The sequence below is a fragment of the Zootoca vivipara genome, chromosome 6, assembly GCF_965207765.1.
Source record: "Zootoca vivipara chromosome 6, rZooViv2.hap1.1, whole genome shotgun sequence".
In the NCBI taxonomy this organism is placed as follows: domain Eukaryota; kingdom Metazoa; phylum Chordata; class Lepidosauria; order Squamata; family Lacertidae; genus Zootoca; species Zootoca vivipara.
In genome coordinates this window covers 85,683,333-85,704,804 of record NC_142589.1, presented here as the reverse complement: position 1 = coordinate 85,704,804, position 21,472 = coordinate 85,683,333, and the positions used below count along the sequence as shown (strand labels likewise).

The window sequence follows — 21,472 nt, the reverse complement described above, 5'->3', positions numbered from 1 at the left end:
GGGCCTGGCAGAGTGGTCTGGAGGGCCGCAGTAAAAGTCAGGAGTGAGGCCTGGCCTCTGCTTAGCGTCTCTCCCAAGCTGTTTACCTCGCTCTCAAGACTCATTTTGGTCTTCCAGTAGACACCCGAGTCGGGATCTGCCATTTCCCCTGCGTACGGCAGGTTGGTGACGGTGAAATTGACCGCAAAGTTCTTCAGCTGGAGTTGGAGCGGCAGGGCGGCAGTGGCAGACTCAATAGCCGATTCAGGAGCTGGGGAGGAAGGGGAGATCCTAAAAATCCCAAAAAAATACCCCTTCGGCCACCCAGTGCCCCCATCTGATATTATTTAAAAGACCGCTTTGCATGACCAACTAACAAACAAAATCAAACACATTGCACATATATTGGAAATCCAACTAAAACGATTCAGTTTTATTAAATAGAATTTTTTCTTCTTCTTCCAGTAGCACCTTAGAGACCAACTAAGTTTGTCATTGGTATGAGCTTTCGTGTACATGCAGGAGTTTTTTTTTTTAATATTCAGAAAACCAATTTTTATTAATTAATTAATTAATTAATTAATTGCCAAAGTTTTATTAATTCAACAAATCTGATTACCTTCATCCCAAGTCTGGCAGTCGTTGCCACCCCCAACGCAACCCCTCATCTCATAATCGTTGTCCCCAAGCAATCCCCAAGGTGTATACTTTTGATTTTAATAAAGATACTACGTTTCACTTTTAAGTCGCATTCAACCTTTTAGACAGAATGCACGAAGGGAAAGGTTTCATTTCTGGGTAAGGTTCCGGGGGGTGGGGGGTGGTGGCCTGCATTTTGCAACCTTATGCTCTCTAGGCCATAAACAGGAAACTCTAACCTTGAAAGTGGTACAAATGGTCATTAAAATGTGTTATTCTAAGCACAGCTGTCAAGTTTTCCCTTTTCTCGCGAGGAAGCCTATTCAGCATGAGGGAATTCCCCTTAATAAAAATGGGAGAACTTGGCAGCTATGGCTAGAAGAGGCAAGGGAAGTGAGACAGAGACAGGAATGTCAACAGCCCGAGGAAGGCAACATCTGAGACGAAATGGTCTGGGCACATTTGGCGCACTCGGTTTATGAACACCTCGATTTACGAATTTTCAGTTTACGAATGCCGCGGACCCATCTGGAACGGATTAATTCACTTTCCATTACTTTCAATGGGAAAGTTTGCTTCAGTTTATGAACGCTTCAGTTTAAGTACTCCGCGGACCCGTCTGGAACAGATTAATCCACCTTCCATTACTTTCAATGGGAAAGTTCGCTTCAGTTTATGAACAGACTTCCGGAACCAATTGTGTTCATAAACCGAGGTACCACTGTATGGAACTGTGGGGTCTCAATAAACATGAGGGTCTCAGAAAAAGATGTAGAAGCCTTTCCTTTTCTGTTTATAGGATAAGTAATGCCATATTTGCTTCTGTACAACGTGCTTGCCAAATTAATAGTTTGCAGTTAACAGAAAGGTTGCCAAGGAATTTAATGTTAGTAGATACCAAGTTACCTTGGAAGTTTGTCTCCTGCAACAAAAACCTGTCAATTAATTTGTGGCCTTGCTATCTGAATTCCTTTGAAGCTTGGTCTTTGTTTTTGTATCCTGTGTAAGCCCATTAATCAGCCTAATTGTCGTACAGTGGTACCTCGGTTTAAGTACACAATTGGTTCCGGAAGTCCGTACTTAACCCGAAGCGTACTTAACCTGAAGCGAACTTTTCCATTGAAAGTAATGGAAAGTGGATTAATCCATTCCAGACAGGTCCACGGAGTACTTAAACTGAAAGTACTCAAACCGAAGCGTACTTAAACTGAGGTATGACTGTACTTGTAGAAGAATGTAATGTAGAAGAATGTAATGTACTGAGAATGGTAGGGAGTCATTTTTCCTGTGTCTGGTGCTCAAGGTTTATAAACCAGCATGGTCTGATTTATAGGCAAGAGGCCCCTGAGACTGACAGATTTATAGGTTTAGGGTTGGTTTAGGGTTAGTTCATAAACTGGGAGATTTAGCAGGTGCTAGCTTGAGGGCTCTGCGCATGCTCTAGAGCAGGCACCCCCAAACTTCAGCCCTCCAGATGTTTTGGACTACAATTCCCATCTTCCCCGACCACTGGTCCTGTTAGCTAGGGATCATGGGAGTTGTAGGCAAAAACATCTGGAGGGCCGCAGTTTGGGGATGCCTGTTCTAGAGCCTCATGAAAATTAAAAAAAACACACTCCTTAAACTGCTAATTTACATGAACATGGGTTGTATGTAAAGGGAGGGGGCACACATCAGGGAGTAGATATGAAATGGGTGTTTAGGGAAGTCTTAACCAATAGGAATTGCAAGGAGGAAAGGAGGGGGAGAGCGGGGGACGGAGCAGCTTTAAAGCATGGGTAGGCAAAGTAAGGCACAGGGGCTGGATCTGGCCGGATCGCCTTCTAAATCCAGCCCACGGGCAGTCCGGGAATCAGTGTATTTCTACATGAGTAGAATGTGTGCTTTTATTTAAAATGCATCTCTGGGTTGTTTGTGGGGCATAGGAATTCGTTCATTCCTCCCCCCCCCAAAATATAGTCGTCCCCCCAAGGTCTGAGGAACAGTGGACCGGCCCCCTGCTGAAAAAGATTGCTGACCCCTGCTTTAAAGGGCAAGGGGAAAGTTTTTCCCCTTGTAGCAGTTTCTTTCTCTAGATTGAAAGTGTTGCCCTCTGTTTTACTCAGCTGATTAAAAAGAGTATTTTCCCTGGATCTCCCGAGTCTGTTGGCTTTCATTGACCAACTGAGCCAAAGGCTGCCCTGGTCCAAATAGTGGACCCAACAGAACCACGCGTGTTTTACTTCTCACAACCGGTGACCTTTCCCGATTTATGGTGAACGGTGTTCATGTACCTCGCACAGTCACGCCCTTGAGCTGGAACTGCTTTCCCAGCCACAGAGACGTGGCGTTCCTCGTCTCCTGCTGAAACGTCTCTCGGACTACCTCTTGGCTGGTGTTTGTGGCCGGGTCAAAGTAGCACTTGCAATCGACCACAATGGAGCCGTACCTAAGAATTGCAATGTGCAGAGGAAGAGTCAGGGACAAGAGGACATCCCAAACAAAAATGAAGCCAACCCCAAGAGGCAGGCAATCCCTTGAACAACATGGTTAATTCAAAAAACCTGATCCCGCAAGGCTCTCCTGATGTTCGTATCTGTGACTCCCATCTCCCATTAGCCTCAGCTAGCACGGCCAACGTGCAAAGGATGATGGGGATTGGAGTCCCTCAACATGCAAGGGATGATGGGAGTTGGAGTCCCTCAACATGCAAGGGATGATGGGGGTTGGAGTCCCTCAACATGCAAGGAATGATGGGAGTTGGAGTCCCTCAACATGCAAGGGATGATGGGGGTTGGAGTCCCTCAACATGCAAGGGATGATGGGAGTTGGAATCCCTCAACATGCAAAGGATGATGGGGGTTGGAGTCCCTCAACATGCAAGGGATGATGGGGGTTGGAGTCCCTCAACATGCAAGGGATGATGGGAGTTGGAATCCCTCAACATGCAAGGGATGATGGGGGTTGGAGTCCCTCAACATGCAAGGGATGATGGGAGTTGGAATCCCTCAACATGCAAAGGATGATGGGGGTTGGAGTCCCTCAACATGCAAGGGATGATGGGGGTTGGAGTCCCTCAACATGCAAGGAATGATGGGAGTTGGAGTCCCTCAACATGCAAGGGATGATGGGGGTTGGAGTCCCTCAACATGCAAGGGATGATGGGAGTTGGAATCCCTCAACATGCAAAGGATGATGGGGGTTGGAGTCCCTCAACATGCAAGGGATGATGGGGGTTGGAATCCCTCAACATGCAAGGGATGATGGGGGTTGGAGTCCTTCAACATAAAGAAGTCTAAAGATTCCTTATCTTTGATTCAGGTAGATGTCTCAGGAGCCTGGATAACTGCTTACACTTTCTTTTCTATCGGTACTGACCTCATTCTAGTTACTTTGCAAATGTTGAATCCATTTCGGATGGCACTCCGGAGGAAGAGTTGATTTAACTGGAATGGGTGGAACAAACTGAAATTAGGAACTGCTGGGATTATTTTTTTATTTTTATTTTTTTATCGCATTTGCATCCTTCGAGGAGGCGGCTAATACGGTTTCCCTCCGCCTCGCTTAACCCTCACAACAACCCTACCAGGTAGGTTGGGCTGAGAGTGAGCGACTGGCCCACAAGGGCACCCAGTGAGCATCATGGATTGGTCTGAATTCGAACCCTGGGCCCTGAGGTCCTAACTCAACACTCTAACCACTGCGCCACGCTGCCTCTCGTGTTAAATCACCTGTGCCTTGCAATGTGTGAGAAAAACCATGCAGCCTCACTGTTTGACATACACATATTTTGCTATATGTATGTATGTATGGTAAAATAAAAATAGGAATGGGAAGCGATCTCCGTGCTGCATTTTATCTGCCGTGGGGGTTTCAGAATTTGGATTTGATCCAGCTGCTGTTCTTAGGGACAGCTTTACAAAGGGATTAGACAAAACACGCGTTGTCATTCTTCTTCCTTAAACTCCAGAAAGGCAGAAGAAAGGTGCGAGGATGGTCAATTAAAAATTTAACATGGATAATGACACTATATCAATTAATATTGCAATGCAGGGAAGTCTATTACATTGCGCAAATATATATATATATATATATATATATATATATATATATATATATATATTCTTATACACATCTTTGGTTCCCCCCCACTTCCCCCCTTTCCCCCCTTTCTATCACTTTATTTCTTTGCTATTGAAATTATTTCAATATAAATATAACACATAGAAAACGAGGACACTGAAGGAAGTGTGTATGACCCATTCCTGAAGGCTCCTATGCCTTCTAGGGTCTGGTGAGTCCCAGCGCACAGATCCTGACCTCGTGGGCGATGGCAGACTTCACACGCTGGTATTCTGGAGAGGACGGGTCCGTGTGGGTCAGGTTCTGGTTGATGACCGTGAAGGCGAGCTCATAGCCGACCCCTTCTGCTCCTCCTCTGAGGGCTGGCGGGTATCCTGCAAAGAGTTGGAAGGATCAGGTCGTGAACAGGTGTGTAGGCAATGGCAGGCCCTCCAGATGTCCTTATTTTATAGCGACGGTCCTGGATTTACGGAAGCCTCTCTTTAAAGGCAGGAATGTAGGTGGCGCTGTGGGTTAAACCACAGAGCCTAGGGCTTGCTGATCAGAAGGTCGGCGGTTCGAATCCCTGTGACGGGGTGAGCTCCCATTGCTCAGTCCCAGCTCCTGCCAACCTAGCAGTTCAAAAGCACCTCAAAGTGCAAGTAGATAAATAGGTACCGCTCCGGCAGGAATGTAAACAACGTTTCCGTGTGCTGCTCTAGTTCGCCAGAAGCGGCTTTGTCATGCTGGCCACATGACCTGGAAGCTGTATGCCGGCTCCCTTGGCCAATAACGCGAGATGAGCGCCACAACCCCAGAGTCGGTCACGACTGGACCTAATGGTCAGGGGTCCCTTTACCTTTTACCCAAAGGCATGGTGAAAGTCACCCTCGGAGGAGACTGAGGACTGAACTAGGCCCTCCCCAACGGAACATTCACAAATAAATTGTAAACAGATGAGAACATTGGCAGGATTATTGTATAAACAATACTGTATAATGAATAAATGGGTAAATTAAGTTAATTAAGTTAATTTGTGTGGGACGAAAAGGTGCAGTCAAGTGCAGCATTCCGGCAGAGGACTAACGGCCTCCATGTTCTAACCGGTTGCTGTGACAACCAGTTTGTCGGTTGCTGGTAGTTTTGAAAGATATCTGCTGGGTTGCAGCCACCTCAGGACCAAAGTCCCTCTGGTATAGTTTATTATGTAACCTAAGCCTGCCTTCAAGTACACTTCTGTAAACCTGAATGAATCTGAGAGTAAAATAGTTTCATAGTAACATCTTTATTAGTAGAATTCAGACGAGTCAGCAACAAGCTGATCGCTGCATAAACTTATAAAGGGGATTGCTTAACTCTGCTAAAGTAAACCTTCCCACAATTTGGAATATGCAGAAAATATTTTAAAAAACAAATTTAAGGAACTGCAGAAAGAGAGGGAAGGAAGCCGAGTTTTGAAATGTTAAAACGGTCGTAAAATTATTGAAATGTATAAAAACTGAGAATCGTTTTTTTTAAAAAAAGAATTAGGCCCTCCCTGTTCCTCACCCTCCTTGAGTGTTTCAAACTCAGATCCGGCCTCTTGCTTGCCTGGATGAAGTGTAGAGAGGGCTGTGTGTGTGTGTGGAAACTAGCCTATTCTCTACAAAGCTGACATTTTATAGAATCGTAGAGTTGGAAGGGACCCCCGGGGGTCATCTAGTCCAACCTGCTGCAATGCAAGAATCCCAACTAAAGCAATCTCATTTACCATTCATTTCCCCGCCCACTTTTGCACCTGGCCCCGCCCACCATGGCATGCAGCCCTCAGAAGGTAACTCAGGCCCTCAGGGTGGGAAAGGAGCAAACCCATTGAGATGAATGGGCACCATGATGAATGGCTTAAGCCTGTCGATTTCCACGGGTCTCGGGTTCTTCTCGTCCGGCCTCTGGCCCCCAACTGGCTTACCATTCACAGACAGGCTGTCCTTCTCCATGCTGTAGTGGCCGAGCCTCGTGCTGTCCCACGTCAGGTTACTGATCTCCCGGTGAAGCCTCGCTTGGTCTAAGGGGGCAGGGAGAAGATCTTCCCAGTAGGTGCAGACAGTGTCCACCGCCACAGCATGCCTGGTTTGTGGAGCCCTAAGGAAAGGCAAATGCACATTATAGGATCATATAAACCAGAAGGGGTCCTTCAAGAGTCATCTAGCCCAACCCCCTTCAATGAAAGGGGGTCCTCCCCTCCAGAGCAGCAGAAAACAAGCTTGCTCCACCTTCCCTGCGACGGCCCTTCAGATATTTCATAGAATCATAGAATCATAGAGTTGGAAGAGACCACAAGGGCCATCCAGTCCAACCCCCTGCCAAGCAGGAAACACCATCAAAGCATTCTTGACATATGCCTGTCAAGCCTCTGCTTAAAGACCTCCAAAGAAGGAGACTCCACCACACTCCTTGGTAGCAAATTCCACTGCCGAACAGCTCTTACTGTCAGGAAGTTCTTCCTAATGTTGAGGTGGAATCTTCTTTCTTGAAGTTTGAATCCATTGCTCCGTGTCCGCTTCTCTGGAGCAGCAGAAAACAACCTTTCTCCCTCCTCCATATGACATCCTTTCATATATTTGAACATGGCTATCATATCACCCCTTAACCTTCTCTTCTCCAGGCTAAACATACCCAGCTCCCTAAGCCGTTCCTCATAAGGCATCATTTCCAGGCCTTTGACCATTTTGGTTGCCCACTTCTGGACACGTTCCAGCTTGTCAGTATCCTTCTTGAACTGTGGTGCCCAGAACTGGACACAGTACTCCAGGTGAGGTGTGACCAGAGCAGAATACAGTGGTACTATTACTTCCCTTGATCTAGATGCTATACTCCTATTGATGCAGCCCAGACTTGCATTGGCTTTTTAAGCTGCTGCATCACACTGCTGACTCATTTGAAGATGGCTGTCTGTTTCTTCTTTTCCAGGCTAAACATACCCAGTTCCTTCAACAGTTCCTAATAAGGGTTGGTTTCAGGACCCTTGATCCCCCTCCTCTGCACAAATTCCAAATTCTCAATATCTTATCGGGGGGGGGGCTCAAAAGGGGTATATGGAACATCCATGTTCAACAGCAATCTACATTGGAGACCTGCCAGAGGAATTGGTTGGAATTTGAAAGCCTGGCTGTTGCCCACCCTCTTAGCTGCCCATCCCAGGCCCTTACCGAAATCTCTCCACTTGGCAGTTCGCAAACGCCGGGCCAACGTGTGTTTTCTTGAGAAGAGGCTCCATCTGGAGGGGGAAAAGAAAAGAAAAAACATTGGCAGAGTTCCGTCACATGCAGATCAGTCACTTTGAAAGCTTTGCCTGAAAGGCAGAATGATCTGCGGAGCTGGCACTGTTAACGGTGCCACCTAATGAGTGATGCCGAAGAAGAAGAAGAAGAAGAAGAAGAAGAAGAAGAAGAAGAAGAAGAAGAAGAAGAAAAGAAGAAGAAGAAGAAGAAGAAGAAGAAGAAGAAGAAGAAGAAGAAGAAGAAGAAGAAGAAGAAGAAGAAGAAGATTATTCTGCATTTGTAAAAAATCAATCTTTCAGCACATGGTGGAACCTAAACTTTGGAACTCCCTGCCTCTTGACATCGGGCAGGCACCTTCCCTGTACTCTTTCCCGCACTTGCTAAAGACACTTTATTTTATTAGACTCAGAAATTTAGAATGCTGATGTGTTTTTAAGTTGTTGATTTGATTATTATTTTTCTGAATGTTTTAATAGTTTTTACTAATACTCTTACTGTTTTATTCTTTTTGTAAAGCGCTTTGAGGTTTCCTATGATCAAGCGATATATAGATTTTTGCAAAATAAATAAATGCACACAAGAGATAGGACGTGGGGATAATAAAGGTTTCTCAAGAGCGAATAGGCATCAAGAGTTGGCCCAGTGAGGCATTTTCCAAGGACTCACAACCAACAGTGGGGTCCAGTGGCAAGAGCCCCTTTTAGCAACCCAGGCACTTACTTATTTATTTTATAAAAAATTGTTTGCAAAAAATTGATTGCACAAAAGCAAAACAACGGCCTCAAAGCTGACTACAAAAAAGGGGAAAGCAATAAAAATATACATAAGAAAAAGGAACAGCCATAATTTAATACTTTCAAGAAATTAACTATAGGCTAAAAATAGATACCGGTAACTCAGAATGAAATTCCGGAACCAAAGTGCTTTTTTTGTGTGCAGCCTGAGCACAAAAAGTTTTAAAACGAGCTCAAGGTGAACTAGCCAGATGTTTAGCTGAGAATCAATCACAGTCAGTCCATCAATTGGCAACTAGACATTCCATTTCGGCAACTACAACCTTCGTTTAAGGAACCATTTGGTTTTTTAGCTTCTATATCGGAGTTTCTAGCACTGGAGGCAGTCTTCAAGGACAAGCCCCACATCTAATGCAGGGCAGTAGTCTAACCAGGAAGTCTCCAGGGCTGGGCTAGTTGCGCTGCAGGTGGCGCACACTAGTGGGATATGAAACGTACGTAGAAGTTCAGGGCTTTCTCCGTGGCGTTGAACTTGCGAGAACCAGGGGTCCCCATGTCATTCGTGTAGGGGAGGCTGGACAAGGTGTAGCTGACCGTGAAATTCCGCAAAGTTGGCATCTTGGCAGGGGTCGCGGCGGGGAGATCTGGAAGGAGGAGGAACAATGTGAATTTCAAGGCAGGAGTCGTTTCAATCGGAGAGTTTTCCATGCACAAGGTGGCACTTCAGAATACTTACACGGAATGCTACGCAGGTCGCTGTAACCTGGAAAGGAAAGAAACAAATACCCTCGTAAAGAAACTAGAGGCACGTAAAGAAAACTGTTTTCCTGCTCAAGAAACAGGATCCCTCTTTGTTAAAAAATAAAGGCTTCGTCACTAACTGCAAGTGAGCTTGTGCCTCCATGTAGTATTGTGGTCCTCCCTGCCCCGAATTAATAACTTAATATTATTATCCTTCATATCCTTTCTGGATGGTGCAGTAAGAAATCACCCTCTGTGTGTTCCAAAAAAACAGTCACAGAGGACATTGTCCACTGAATTATCCAGCCTCCTCTATTCAAAGATCTCCGTGAAATATATCCATCAAGCCGCAGGGGGAAAAGAAGTCTTGCATCAAGCGAGTTTGCATGTTTTCCTGCTGTCAGATGAGGAAAAGTATGGACTCCTGGGGGTTCATTTGCCTTGCCTGCCAAGTGGGTGGCTCAACTCGGATGGCCTTTTGTTATGGTTAGGGCTTATAGCTAAACAAATAAAATTGCTATTCCTGCCCTTCATGAGGACTAGCAGCCATGCTATCTAACCCCCCCCCCCCAAGATGTGTTCAGGGTCCGCCTTGCAGCTTGCTGACTGGGGAAGTTTGTTGTGTGTGAAGCCAGGTGTTCTGACTTAGAAGCCTCTTGACCAGGCACCCCCAAACTGCGGCCCTCCAGGTGTTTTGGCCTACAACTCCCATGATCCCTTGCTAACAGGACCAGTGGTTGGGGAAGATGGGAATTGTAGTCCAAAACATCTGGAGGGCTGAAGTTTGGGGATGCCTGCTCTTGACTCTTGACCTGGAGTCACCCGCCCGGAGGTGGTTGGGGGATGGATGCTGGCTAATGGATTGAGGTTGAATCCTGACAAGACAGAAGTACTGTTCTGGGGGGGGGGGGAACAAGGGTTTGGCAGGTGTGGGGGACTCCCTGGTCCTGTACAGGGTAACTGTGACCCTAAAGGACCAGGTGTGCAGCCTGGGGGCCACAGCTGTCCATGGAGGCATGGGACAATTCTGTGTCCAAGGCGGCTATCTACAGCTCCATCTGAGACCCTCCCGGCCTGCACAATGTCTCGCTAGGGTGGTCCATGCTCTGGTTATCTCCCGCATGAACTACTGCCATGCGCTCTACGTGGGGCTACCTTTGAAGGTGACCCGGAAACTACAACTAACCCAGAATGCGGCAGCTAGACTGGTGACTGGGAGCGGCCGCCGAGACCACATAACACTGGTCCTGAAAGACCTACTTTGGCTCCCAGTACGTTTCCGAGCACAATTCAAAGCCTTGGTGTTGACCTTGAAAGCCGTAAACGGCCTCGGCCCAGTATACCTGAAGGAGCGTCTCCACCCCCATCGTTCTGCCCGGACACTGAGGTCCAGCTCCAAGGGCCTTCTGGCGGTTCCCTCACTGGCAGGAGTGAGGTTATAGGGAACCAGGCAGAGGGCCTTCTCGGTGGTGGTGCCCTCCCTGTGGAACACCCTCCCATCAGATGTCAAGGAAATAAACAACTATCTGACTTTTAGAAGACATCTGAAGGCAGCCCTGTTTAGGGAGGTTTTTAATGTTTGATGCTTCATTGTGTTTTCATAGCTGTTGAAAGCCTCCCAGAGTGGCTGGGGAAACCCAGCCAGATGGGTGGGCTGTAAATATTATTATTATTATTATTATTATTATTATTATTATTATTATTATTATTAGTGCACCATTGACGTAGAGGCTGTCCTTGTCTAGAGTGTAGGGCCCCATCTTGGTCATGCCATTGGTCATATTTATCAGCTCCCGGTACACCTTCACTCGGTCGAATTGTGGCGCCGCCGCATCTCGCTGGTAGCTGCAGACGGTATCCACCGTAGTTGCCGTCACACCATCCGAAGACCTGCAAGATTGAAGGCGCAACGGTCAGTCCCTAAGCAGGCAGGGGTTGAGCGTTTTTCCGGCCTGGAAGCTGCATTGCAGCGACCGCATGCCAGAGGCAGAAATGGGCGGCTAGCTGCTACCCACAGTCACAGGGCAAGATCAGCAGTCCAGGGCATATCTCTAGCCTGGCGAATATCAGTCAGCTGGGGTGTGAAGTGAGGGGTGTGGCCAAGGGAGAGGGGGTGTGGCCTAGGGAGAGTTCTCAAGGGCCAGATAGCAAAGGATCTGGAGGGCCAGGCCTGTGGGTCTCAAATCCTACCATTGATTGCTTTATATTCTTTTTCCTTTTCCTTTATTTCATTTTCTTTTTTAAAAGTGTTTTGGTGCACCACCCTTTTCTCTGACTGAACAGGAATTTCTTTACCTGCATCACGGGGTTGGGCTAGATGACCCTTGGGGGTCCCTTCCAAGTCTACAATTATTATTTCCCCCCGGTTTATCTTTAGTAATTTGTATTGCTTTTCAAAAAAATTAACAAATTCATGTCAAATTAATCTGAATTAAATATTCAAAAGTTGCTTTCCCACCCTTCCTTCATGTGTGCCCTTGTTCTTCCTATCTTGCTGCGTTATAAAACATATTTAAATCTACTTGTCACTTTATTATTTAAAATAATTTATCATTTTAACATTATTTTGTAAGTCTTCATCTCATCATTTTCCATTGTGTATATTTCAATCCCTGCCCTTCCTTTTATTAACGTGTGTGTGTGTGTGTGTGTGTGTGTCTGTCTGTCTGTCTGTCTGTGTGTGTGTATCTCGTTTGTCTTTCTCTGTTTCCTTTCTTCCTTTGTCTTCCTCTCTTTTCTTTTGATGTTTCTCTCTCTTTGTTTTTTATGATTTCATCTGTTCTAGATGTAGTTTATACTGTATTGAAAAAACTTTAATAAACATTTCTGAAAACAACAACAACAACAACCCTATAACATATTTTCCAAACAAGACAGAATTACTCTTTGCTTTGCTATATCCAACTCAACAATTCTATGATTCTCATCTAAAGGTTGCAGGACACTGGTGTTGAAATTCATTGGAATGGAAATACTGCTTAACGGCAACATTCGGGTTCAAATCAATAATAGCCACTGCGCTTATTTAATTCTCCATGAGAACATGGAAGGTTCAGGAATGTCGAGACGTCTTACCGTAAAGCCGTAACCTTGCATCCGGAATAGGCTTCTCCAATGCTGCTTTTCCTCAACATTTGGCCCAGCTAAGGGCAAAAAAGAATCTTAGATTAGCCCGACTCACACTCTGGATAAGGAATGATTAAATTGTGACTCCGGGTGGTCTGGCATCCAGCCTGGCCCTTTGGCCCCTTTGGTCCAGGTTTAGGAAAGCACCACACGCTTATTAAGGAATAAGTCCCGTTGAATAGAGCAGAACCTGCTTTTTACTCAGGAGGTGGTGGACTCTCCTTCCTTGGAGGTTTTTAAGCAGAGGCTGGATGGCCATCGGTCATGTATGCTTTAGCTGAGATTCCTGCATTGCAGGGGGTTGGACTAGATGACACTCGGGGTCCCCTTCCAACTCTACAATTCTATGAATCTATGATTCTATGACTAAACCAACATAGGATTGCACTGTACATTACGTCGGGCCCATGACCTTAGGGCCTGGCCTACATCACAAGGTTGTTGTGAGGGGGGATTAGGGGGTGGTGACCTCGAGTTATAGAATCATAGAGTTGGAAGAGACCACAAGGGCCATCCAGTCCAACCCCCTGCCAAGCAGGAAACACCATCAAAGCATTCTTGACATATGCCTGTCAAGCCTCTATTTAAAGACCTCCAAAGAAGGAGACTCCACCACACTCCTTGGCAGCAAATTCCACTGCCAAACAGTGGAAGAGTTCATTGGAGGAAGCACAGGTGGTTCTTTTAATGTTGCTATTATGTTGTTGAGAGATAATAAATTAACAATAACAATAATAGATTAATGATTATTATGAGTGGATTAATGGTAATAGTACTAGCTTAAAATGATACTAACAGCTTAAAATGATACTAACAGCTTAAAATGATACTAAGAATGCTATATATATATATATATGGCATGTGGGTGTGTCTCCACTTTTCACCAAAACCGCTTGACCGATTGAGGTGAAATTTTGACACAACATCACATGCAAATGTCCAAAGGCTCTTATAAAGTTTGCCAAGACAGACCTGTCAACCTAAGCCAGGTAAAAACCCCAAACCCCCGTGTTTCAGAACTCACAAATCACATGAAAGTGCAAGCTGGGAGCACAGGAGAGGTTGCAAACCAGTGCCCTCTAGTGACAGCTACACTGCTCCTGCACCTAGGAAAGCTTCCCTCTCCGCAGCATCTCGGCTCAGCTTTGCAGACTGGGCCGAGTGGAGGTGGGGGCTTGCCTGGCTGGGGGATGAGGGGAGGAGGGGGCAGGGTGGGGGGTCTCACAGGGATGCACCTGTGTAAACATAACACACATAAAACAGGGGGACTCTGAAGGTGAGGGGAGTTTGAAGGGGGACTCTGAGGCTCCATTTCATAGAATGAGCCACAGCAACGCGTGGCAGGGCCAGCTAGTAATAATTATATATTCCATAATAATTAACAGATTATTGTATGATATTGGGCAATAACCAATGTTGGCCCTATTCAGGGCAGCCCCACTGAAGCTAATATATATATTGACTAGCTTGGGCCTATTAATTTCAATGAGTCTACTCTTAGAACTTAGATGGAGCCAACCCATTGTTAATTACCAATAACAATTACTCTTGCTGCTGGTAGGAATGTGAGGCGTTATCTGTCAGCACACACGTATTCAATCTCATTTATGCACTAATTGATTCCCCTCCCTTGCAAAAAATAGAAATGCTCACATTGGATTTTTTTGGAAGGGCGAAAGCCGGTGGATTATGACCAGTGCATGATAGCTCAGCTGGTTAGAGCATGATGTTGATAACACCAAGGTTGCATGTTCAATCCCCATATGGGACACCTGCACATTAGTGCATTGCAGGGGGTGGACTAGATGATTCTAAGGGTCCCTTCCAGCTCTGCAATTTTATGATTCTATGACTATCTGCTCAGAAGTAAGTCCTGTTGAATTCAATGGGCCTTCTTCCCATGGAAGTGGGGGAAAGAACAGCAGTCTTTGCTCCTCATTTGCAGAACATGCCAGACCATACAAGACTTTGCAAAGACCAAATCTCTCATCCAGACCTACTAATATCCTGTGCCCATGAAGTTAGTACAGGAACACCAAGACTCACCAAAGTGGTTACAACTCTCTGTGTGGAAGTGAAAGCTTTCGAACTCGGATCCCCCATCTCCGCCTTGTATCTGAGGTTGGTCAGAGTGAAGTTGGTCGTGAAGTGTTCACTGGCTGGAGGGTGGGGAGGAGTTGGGACAAAGCCTGCATAACGGAGAAGAAGAAGTCATTATTGACATAGGTGTCTGTCTCCTCGAGGATATTACTGTCTCCCAAGAGCTGAGCTGAAACAGTTTTTTCACATTGCACCGTCATGATCACCACCTTCATGAAATGCCATAATCCTGGGCCGTGTGTCTGGAGGTCTTGCTGAGGGGGTCCAAAAGGAAAGCAGAGCAAGACGTTTGGCCCTCATTTGACTGCAGGTTGCTGGAAGCAGGCTGACAAGGCAGCATCCAACTGCCTGAGGGACTCCACTCTGGATTTGTGTAGGCCCCCCCAGATGCCCCACAAGGCGGCAGGTAAGGTCATGAGCAGTGGCGTAGTGTGAGGGAGGGTCACAGGGGTGGCTGCCCCAAGGCTGAGATACGTGGCAAAGCAGAAGCTAAGATGTTCTGCCAACAATTGACAGGCCCTATGCATATGGGACCCAGGTGGCGCTGTGGTTAAACCACTGAGCCTAGGGCTTGCTGATCAGAAGGTTGGCGGTTCGAATCCCTGTGACGGGGTGAGCTCCCGTTGCTCGGTCCCAGCTCCTGCCAACCTAGCAGTTCGAAAGCACGTCAAAATGCAAGTAGATAAATAGGAACCGCTACAGCGGGAAGGTAAACGGCGTTTCCATGTGCTGCTCTGGTTTGCCAGAAGCGGCTTTGTCATGCTGGCCACATGACCTGGAAGCTATACGCCGGCTCCCTTGGCCAATAATTCGAGATGAGCGCGCAACCCCAGAGTCAGTCACGACTGGACCTAATGGTCAGAGGTCCCTTTACCTTTACCTTTATGCAGTGGCGTACAAGAGGCGGTTGGCCCGGGCACAAAATTGTTAGGGGCGCAAAATTTCAACACCTAGTGCTGCCTCAATACAGCTGCACACTTCCATCCCTGGGCTTCATTGAAAACACTTTCTCCATGCAAATCAGGAAGTGACCTCTCCATACTTCTCTTACGTCAGTGGCTGCGATCTCCTAGGTGATGATTGAACGCCCTGGGCACTGGCAACCCACGCTACGCCACTGGCCACAAGGACTAGAATTGTGCTTTGTTTTAAAGGAAAGCATTGTGTTTGATCTCCAGCATCTCCAGGGCCTCCAGGTCTGGGAAAGGCCCTTGAGTCTGAAACCCTGGAAAGCTGCTGCCAGTCAGTGCAGATGATATTGAGCTAGGTGGCCATGGTTTGCCTCTGCATAGGGCATTTTTCTATGGTCAGTTGGGGTGTGGTTGAGATGTCACAGTTCTGTGAATAGCACACTTACCGGGTTGACGAGATAGTTCATGATAACCTGTTGAAGGAGGGAAGACCTGTTAGAAGGTGGCAGAGAGCACATTGTTGGGGGAACGTCCCACCCAGGCTGAAGAAATCAGGACAGAGAACAATGTTCTAACACAGGCATACCCAAACTGCGGCCCTCCAGATGTTTTGGCCTACAACTCCCATGATCCCTAGCTAACAGGACCAGTGGTTGGGGAAGATGGGAATTGTAGTCCAAAACATCTGGAGGGCCGAAGTTTGGGGGTGCCTGTTCTAACACATGTAACCACACACTGCCAGTAAATCACAGCAACACAAGCTGAATTTAAAGAGTAAGCAACTATTTTGGAACATGTTGAAATATTGCTTTGAATATTACGATGCCTTATGAGGAACGGCTTAGGGAGCTGGGCCTGTTTAGCCTGGAGAAGAGAAGGTTAAGGGGTGACATGATAGCCATGTTCAAATATATAAAAGGATGTCATATAGAGGAGGGAGAAAGGTTGTTTTCTGCTGCTCCAGAGAAGCGGGCACGGAGCAATGGATTCAAACTTCAAGAAAGAAGATTCCACCTAAACATTAGGAAGAACTTCCTGACAGTAAGAGCTGTTCGGCAGTGGAATTTGCTACCAAGGAGTGTGGTGGAGTCTCCTTCTTTGGAGGTCTTTAAGCAGAGGCTTGACAGGCATATGTCAAGAATTCTTTGATGGTGTTTCCTGCTTGGCAGGGGGTTGGACCGGATGGCCCTTGTGGTCTCTTCCAACTCTATGATTCTATGCTTTGAATCTTATGTAATATTGCATTTATAATTGAGGAAGTAAGTCTCTGCGCTTATTGCATATCAATCATAGCAGAAATATTCTGGCCTCTGTGTCGTGTTCAGAGGACTCTCTGGCTCTCAGGAGAGCAGATATCTCTCCCCCAGGCATTTGGAATAAAGAGAGGCTTCAGCTGGGAAATAAGAGTTGTCTTGTGGTTTGATTTCCATAAGAACACCTCCACATGCTTCAACCATAACAGCAAATTTCCTCTCCTCACCATTCACAAGGAGGCTGTCCTGGTCCAGGTCATAGGGCCCCATCTTGGTGAAGTCCTTTGTCTTGTTGACAATCTCCCGATATACCTGCATCCGGTCAAAAGAGGATGCCATCAAGTCTCTCTGGTAGCTGCAGACGCTGTCCACACCAGTGTTCTTCCCGTCATCTATGGATCTGGGAATGGAAAGGTTAAAAACTTAAAAACTCTTCCTAGGTGGGATCTCTTCCTCCTCCTTCCATTTCAACACTTTTGGCCCTAAATTAGATGTCCCAGGAAAGGACCAGTGGTTCTGGTAAGGAGCAGGGACTTTGCTAGAGTGGCACCTCCAAGAGGACAAGGCAGGGTAGATGTTTCAGCACCATGGAGAGCTCCCTGTGAGCCACTTGCCCTGCCTGAGATTAGATGTGTATTGAGGTCTTTAAAAATTAGTATTAGCACTAGAATTAGTTGCTGTTTTGCCACGGCTACTCAAAGCGACTTACTATATATAAAAATCTGTTATTGATTTTAGACCCAGTAAAGTAAATAAAGATATATATGGACAAATATTGCATAGTTATTGTTAGTGTTTTGCTACTTTGTTTTTAATTATGTTCTTGTTTTTATTCTGTATTTTATTCTGTGAACCACTCTGACATCTTATGATGCAGGGTGGCAGTATTACAACAGGTCAAAAGCGGCATAAAGTTGAATATCACTATTAAATTTACAGGTAGGTAGCCGTGTTGGTCTGAGTCGAAGCAAAATAAAAAAATTCCTCCAGTAGCACCTTAAAGACCAACTAAGTTTTTATTTTGGTATGAGCTTACGTGTGCATGCACACTTCTACAGATACACTTCAGATGTATCTGAAGAAGTGTGCATGCACACGAAAGCTCATCCTATATAATAAAGTCCCTGTGTCTCTGCGTCCAAGTTGTCCCGTGTGTCCCTGGGTTACTGCGCACGGGCCCCAGGGACACAGGGATTGGACAGCAGAGACTGGACGCACACACGTGCATGCTCTCCCCACCACCACCTACCGTTTCCCTGTGGCTGCCAACCGCCGCTCCTGGCTGGACTGAGCGTTGGCGGGGGGGGGGGGAGCGCGCACGTGTGTGCGTCCAGCAAGGACAGGTCCCGGGGTTTGGAGAAGCGCTGTGCAAGCGCTTCTCCGAACCCCGGGATGCCTCCTTCCTGTCCGTGGCTTGGGGAGAGGAACGGAGGAGGAGAAAGTAGCGCTTTCTTCTCCTCCGTTCCTGTCCCCCTGCCGCCGACAGCAAGGACAGGTCCCAGGGTTCGGAGAAGTGCTGCGCAAGCGCTTCTCCGAACCCCGGGATACCGCCTTCCTGTCCGCGGCTTGGGGAGAGGAACGGAGGAGGAGAAAGCAGTGCTTTCTTCTCCTCCATTCCTGTCCCCCTGCCGCCGACAGCAAGGACAGGTCCCAGGGTTCGGAGAAGCGCTCCTTCTGCCTACCAGATTGCTGTTTCTACATCTTCCCTATTTTTGTGTCCTCTGGTTGTTGGTTTTTTTTGTCTTTTTATGTATGATATCACCTTTTAACTACTTACTAGTTTTTATTCCTTACCTGTTTAAGTCTTATGTGCTCAGTTTATCCAGATGCTGGTCTGTGACCGAAATAAAGTTTGATACTGATACTGAAAGTGTTTGCTTCAATTCCTGTCCCTGTTTCCATATCATTAATACAAGGACTGCATTCACAGTCAAGCTTTGTGACGTATGCTGTGCTTGTTATTTGGCATCTCTTACTTGCCTGATAAAATTTCAAAGACCACCTTTAAAGTAATAATAAAAAAGCACCCATCCCACATCTGTACCTGAACTCCGAAACTCTGCATCCCATGAGCGCAGAACCAACGCTGCTTGTCCGCACTGCTCGACCCATCTAGGCATAAAGGAAGGTGATGTCATTTATTTATTCCTGCCCTTAAAAAACAGAAGGTGTGCTCTCCATACCTGCCAAGTTCCGGCCTGAGAAATAAGGGACTGGACCGGAAGTAGCAGACCGGAAGTAGTGCTGCCGCCATTTTGGAACTGGGCGGAGCATGCTCAGAAGCGACTTTTGATGCTGCTCTGCCCTGTTCCAAAATGGCTGCCGCACCAGAAGTCGCGCTGCAGCCATGCATCAAAAGTCGGTTCTGAGCATGCTCCGCTCAGTTCCAAAATGGCCGCTGCGCCAGAATAAACTGGGGAAAAACAAAAAAAATCCGGTTTTTTCGGCTGGGGACAGCTGGAAAAACGGGTTTCCCGGGGAATACGGGAGACTTGGCAGCTATGGTGCTCTCCCGGAGGGCTTACCAGCGCCGAAAGGGCCTTCTCCGTCGCGTTGAACACCTTCGACTGGGGAGTGCCCATCTCTGGCTTGTAGATGAGGTTCGTCACGGTGTAGTTCACTGTAAAGTGATCCACTGCCATTGGAGGTCGAGGAGTGGCGGGCGAGGCAGCTGTAAGGGAGATAATCTGTGAGATCGCAGCCTTGCCCCATGTATGCCCCCCACCCGACCTCACCAGTCTGCATTACCGGCACTTAATACTCATTCTACACTCGGAAGAAATCCATCTTTGAGTGTGGCAGAAGCTACCCTTTAGAACTCCCTGCCTCTTGACATCGGGCCGACTCCTTTCCTATACTCTTTCTGGCTCAAGCCGAAAACATTTTTTTTGTTTACGCAAGCCTACCCAGACTTGACCCTCCAGATGTGGCGGGACTACCACTCCTATCATCCCTGACCGTTGGCCATGCTGACTGAAGCTGATGAGGTTTGGAGTTCAACAGGAGGTAGTCCCAGCCTCACTATCCTGTCCTACTGCCTCAGACATCTCCGAACAGTGCGCTGGCCTTCTCTTCTCCAGATCCTTCCTCCAGAAGGGGGTCATCCAAGGGGTCTGAGCCCTCTGGGTCTGGTTCATTGGGCCCTGGAAATGCTGCCCTCCCTTTAAAAAAATCTTAAATCAGTGCTCCCTTTTGCTTATAGGGCTACGGGGCATAATGCAAAGTGCAGGGGTGGTGAGGGGGTCCGCCCCGCATTGTGGGTGCCCGGCGCATGTGCATGACCTCACGAACATCACACACATGATGACTGGCGCTGTTGGGCCTTGGCGTGCTGTGTGCTGTCATGCAAGCGCTGTGTTGGGTCGCCTGGCTGGGCACCCGCAGTGATAATTTTGTGAGTGCCTTGGCAGCCAGGGCCCCCCAGAGATGTCTCCTATGACCTGAGTCACATGATTAGTCACACTGAGATGGTGTGCACTCCATACACATGTGGCTTCAATTCCAGCCTTTGTTTCCTGCTCTCTCCCAGCTTTTAATTTTAATTTCTGATCTGGCTCTCAGCGCTAAAATTGGCTATCCATCTAACTCAGGCACCCCCAAACTTCAGCCCTCCAGATGTTTTGGACTACAATTCCCATCTTCCCCAACCACTGGTCCTGTTAGCTAGGGATCATGGGAGTTGTAGGCCAAAACATCTGGAGGGCCGTAGTTTGGGGATGCCTGATATAACTGATAGATCAGAGGTTGCCACTCATTTTCAGGGCAGCCTCCTGTTGGTTCCAAAAACTCACCCCCAGTGCCCCTACTCTGCTCTATATAATTTTTTTTAAGCATTGTTCAACCCAGGATGAATTAATTAAGTCAACAAGGATGCAATGGGTCTGAATAAAAACACGGTGGAGGTCAGGGTGGGAGATCAATCCATGAAACAAAGCTGCCATGTCATTATCTAATCTGAAGATAATTTGAGAAATTTTGGAAACGTAGTAAAAAAATAATATTTGCAAAAAAAGAAAAGCACTGTTCGAAAGAGGAAGATCATGACACAACAGAACAGTAACAACTGATTGCACTTTCATTCAGAATTCAAATAAAACTGCTCAGTTTCATTCAATGAACTTTACACTTCCTGCACCCCCGTGCCGCCCCCTTCATTGCCTCTTAGTAACCCCCTAAGCAATCCCATTCTCCCCCAGGGGGCAGAACTGCCCACTTTGAGAACCATGGATGTAACCAACGCGCCACAATTTTGGATTAGCCTGCCCACAATGAATAAAAATTAAGCATTGCAACGGTTATTATGCCCTTACTTGTAGGATGCGATGCTTCCTTGTAACCTGGAAAGAAAAGGAACACGTGTTTAAAGGCAGAATCGGGTTCAGTTGCTTCCACTTTCTAGCGTGGATGTTTGCCCACTTTTGTCCTAGGATAGGGTTGGGTCTCTTTATACCAGGAGTGGCTAATGTTTTAGTATTTTTGGTCCCCTTTCATCTAGATGTCTACCAGCTCCATCTGCTGCGACGGTTGAGACCCTACTTGCCTGCGCACCGTCTCACCAGAGTAGGATATGCTCTGGTTATCTCCCACTTGGGATACTGCCATGTGCTCTCCGTGGGGCTACCTCTGAAGGTGACTCGGAAACTACAATTAATCCAGGATGCAACTGCCAGACTAGTGATTGGGAGCAG

General features: G+C 46.9%; 1 protein-coding gene across 1 annotated transcript in view; it reads right to left on the bottom strand.

Moving 5' to 3' along the window:
* LOC118078488 (uncharacterized) overlaps window positions 1–21,472 on the bottom strand; it is a 162,445-nt gene that overhangs the window by 7,059 nt on the left and 133,914 nt on the right. The window contains exons 62-77 of the mRNA XM_088671363.1: window positions 21,095–21,121; window positions 19,310–19,455; window positions 18,829–18,896; window positions 17,012–17,184; window positions 15,978–16,004; window positions 14,567–14,709; window positions 12,470–12,537; window positions 11,112–11,284; window positions 9,390–9,416; window positions 9,152–9,297; window positions 7,848–7,915; window positions 6,608–6,780; window positions 4,918–5,054; window positions 3,976–4,043; window positions 2,892–3,046; window positions 87–250 (exon numbers count right to left, since the gene is read on the bottom strand). Coding sequence (XP_088527489.1) covers window positions 87–250; window positions 2,892–3,046; window positions 3,976–4,043; window positions 4,918–5,054; window positions 6,608–6,780; window positions 7,848–7,915; window positions 9,152–9,297; window positions 9,390–9,416; window positions 11,112–11,284; window positions 12,470–12,537; window positions 14,567–14,709; window positions 15,978–16,004; window positions 17,012–17,184; window positions 18,829–18,896; window positions 19,310–19,455; window positions 21,095–21,121 — 1,763 coding nt within the window. The remainder of the gene's footprint in view (window positions 1–86; window positions 251–2,891; window positions 3,047–3,975; window positions 4,044–4,917; window positions 5,055–6,607; window positions 6,781–7,847; window positions 7,916–9,151; window positions 9,298–9,389; window positions 9,417–11,111; window positions 11,285–12,469; window positions 12,538–14,566; window positions 14,710–15,977; window positions 16,005–17,011; window positions 17,185–18,828; window positions 18,897–19,309; window positions 19,456–21,094; window positions 21,122–21,472) is intronic.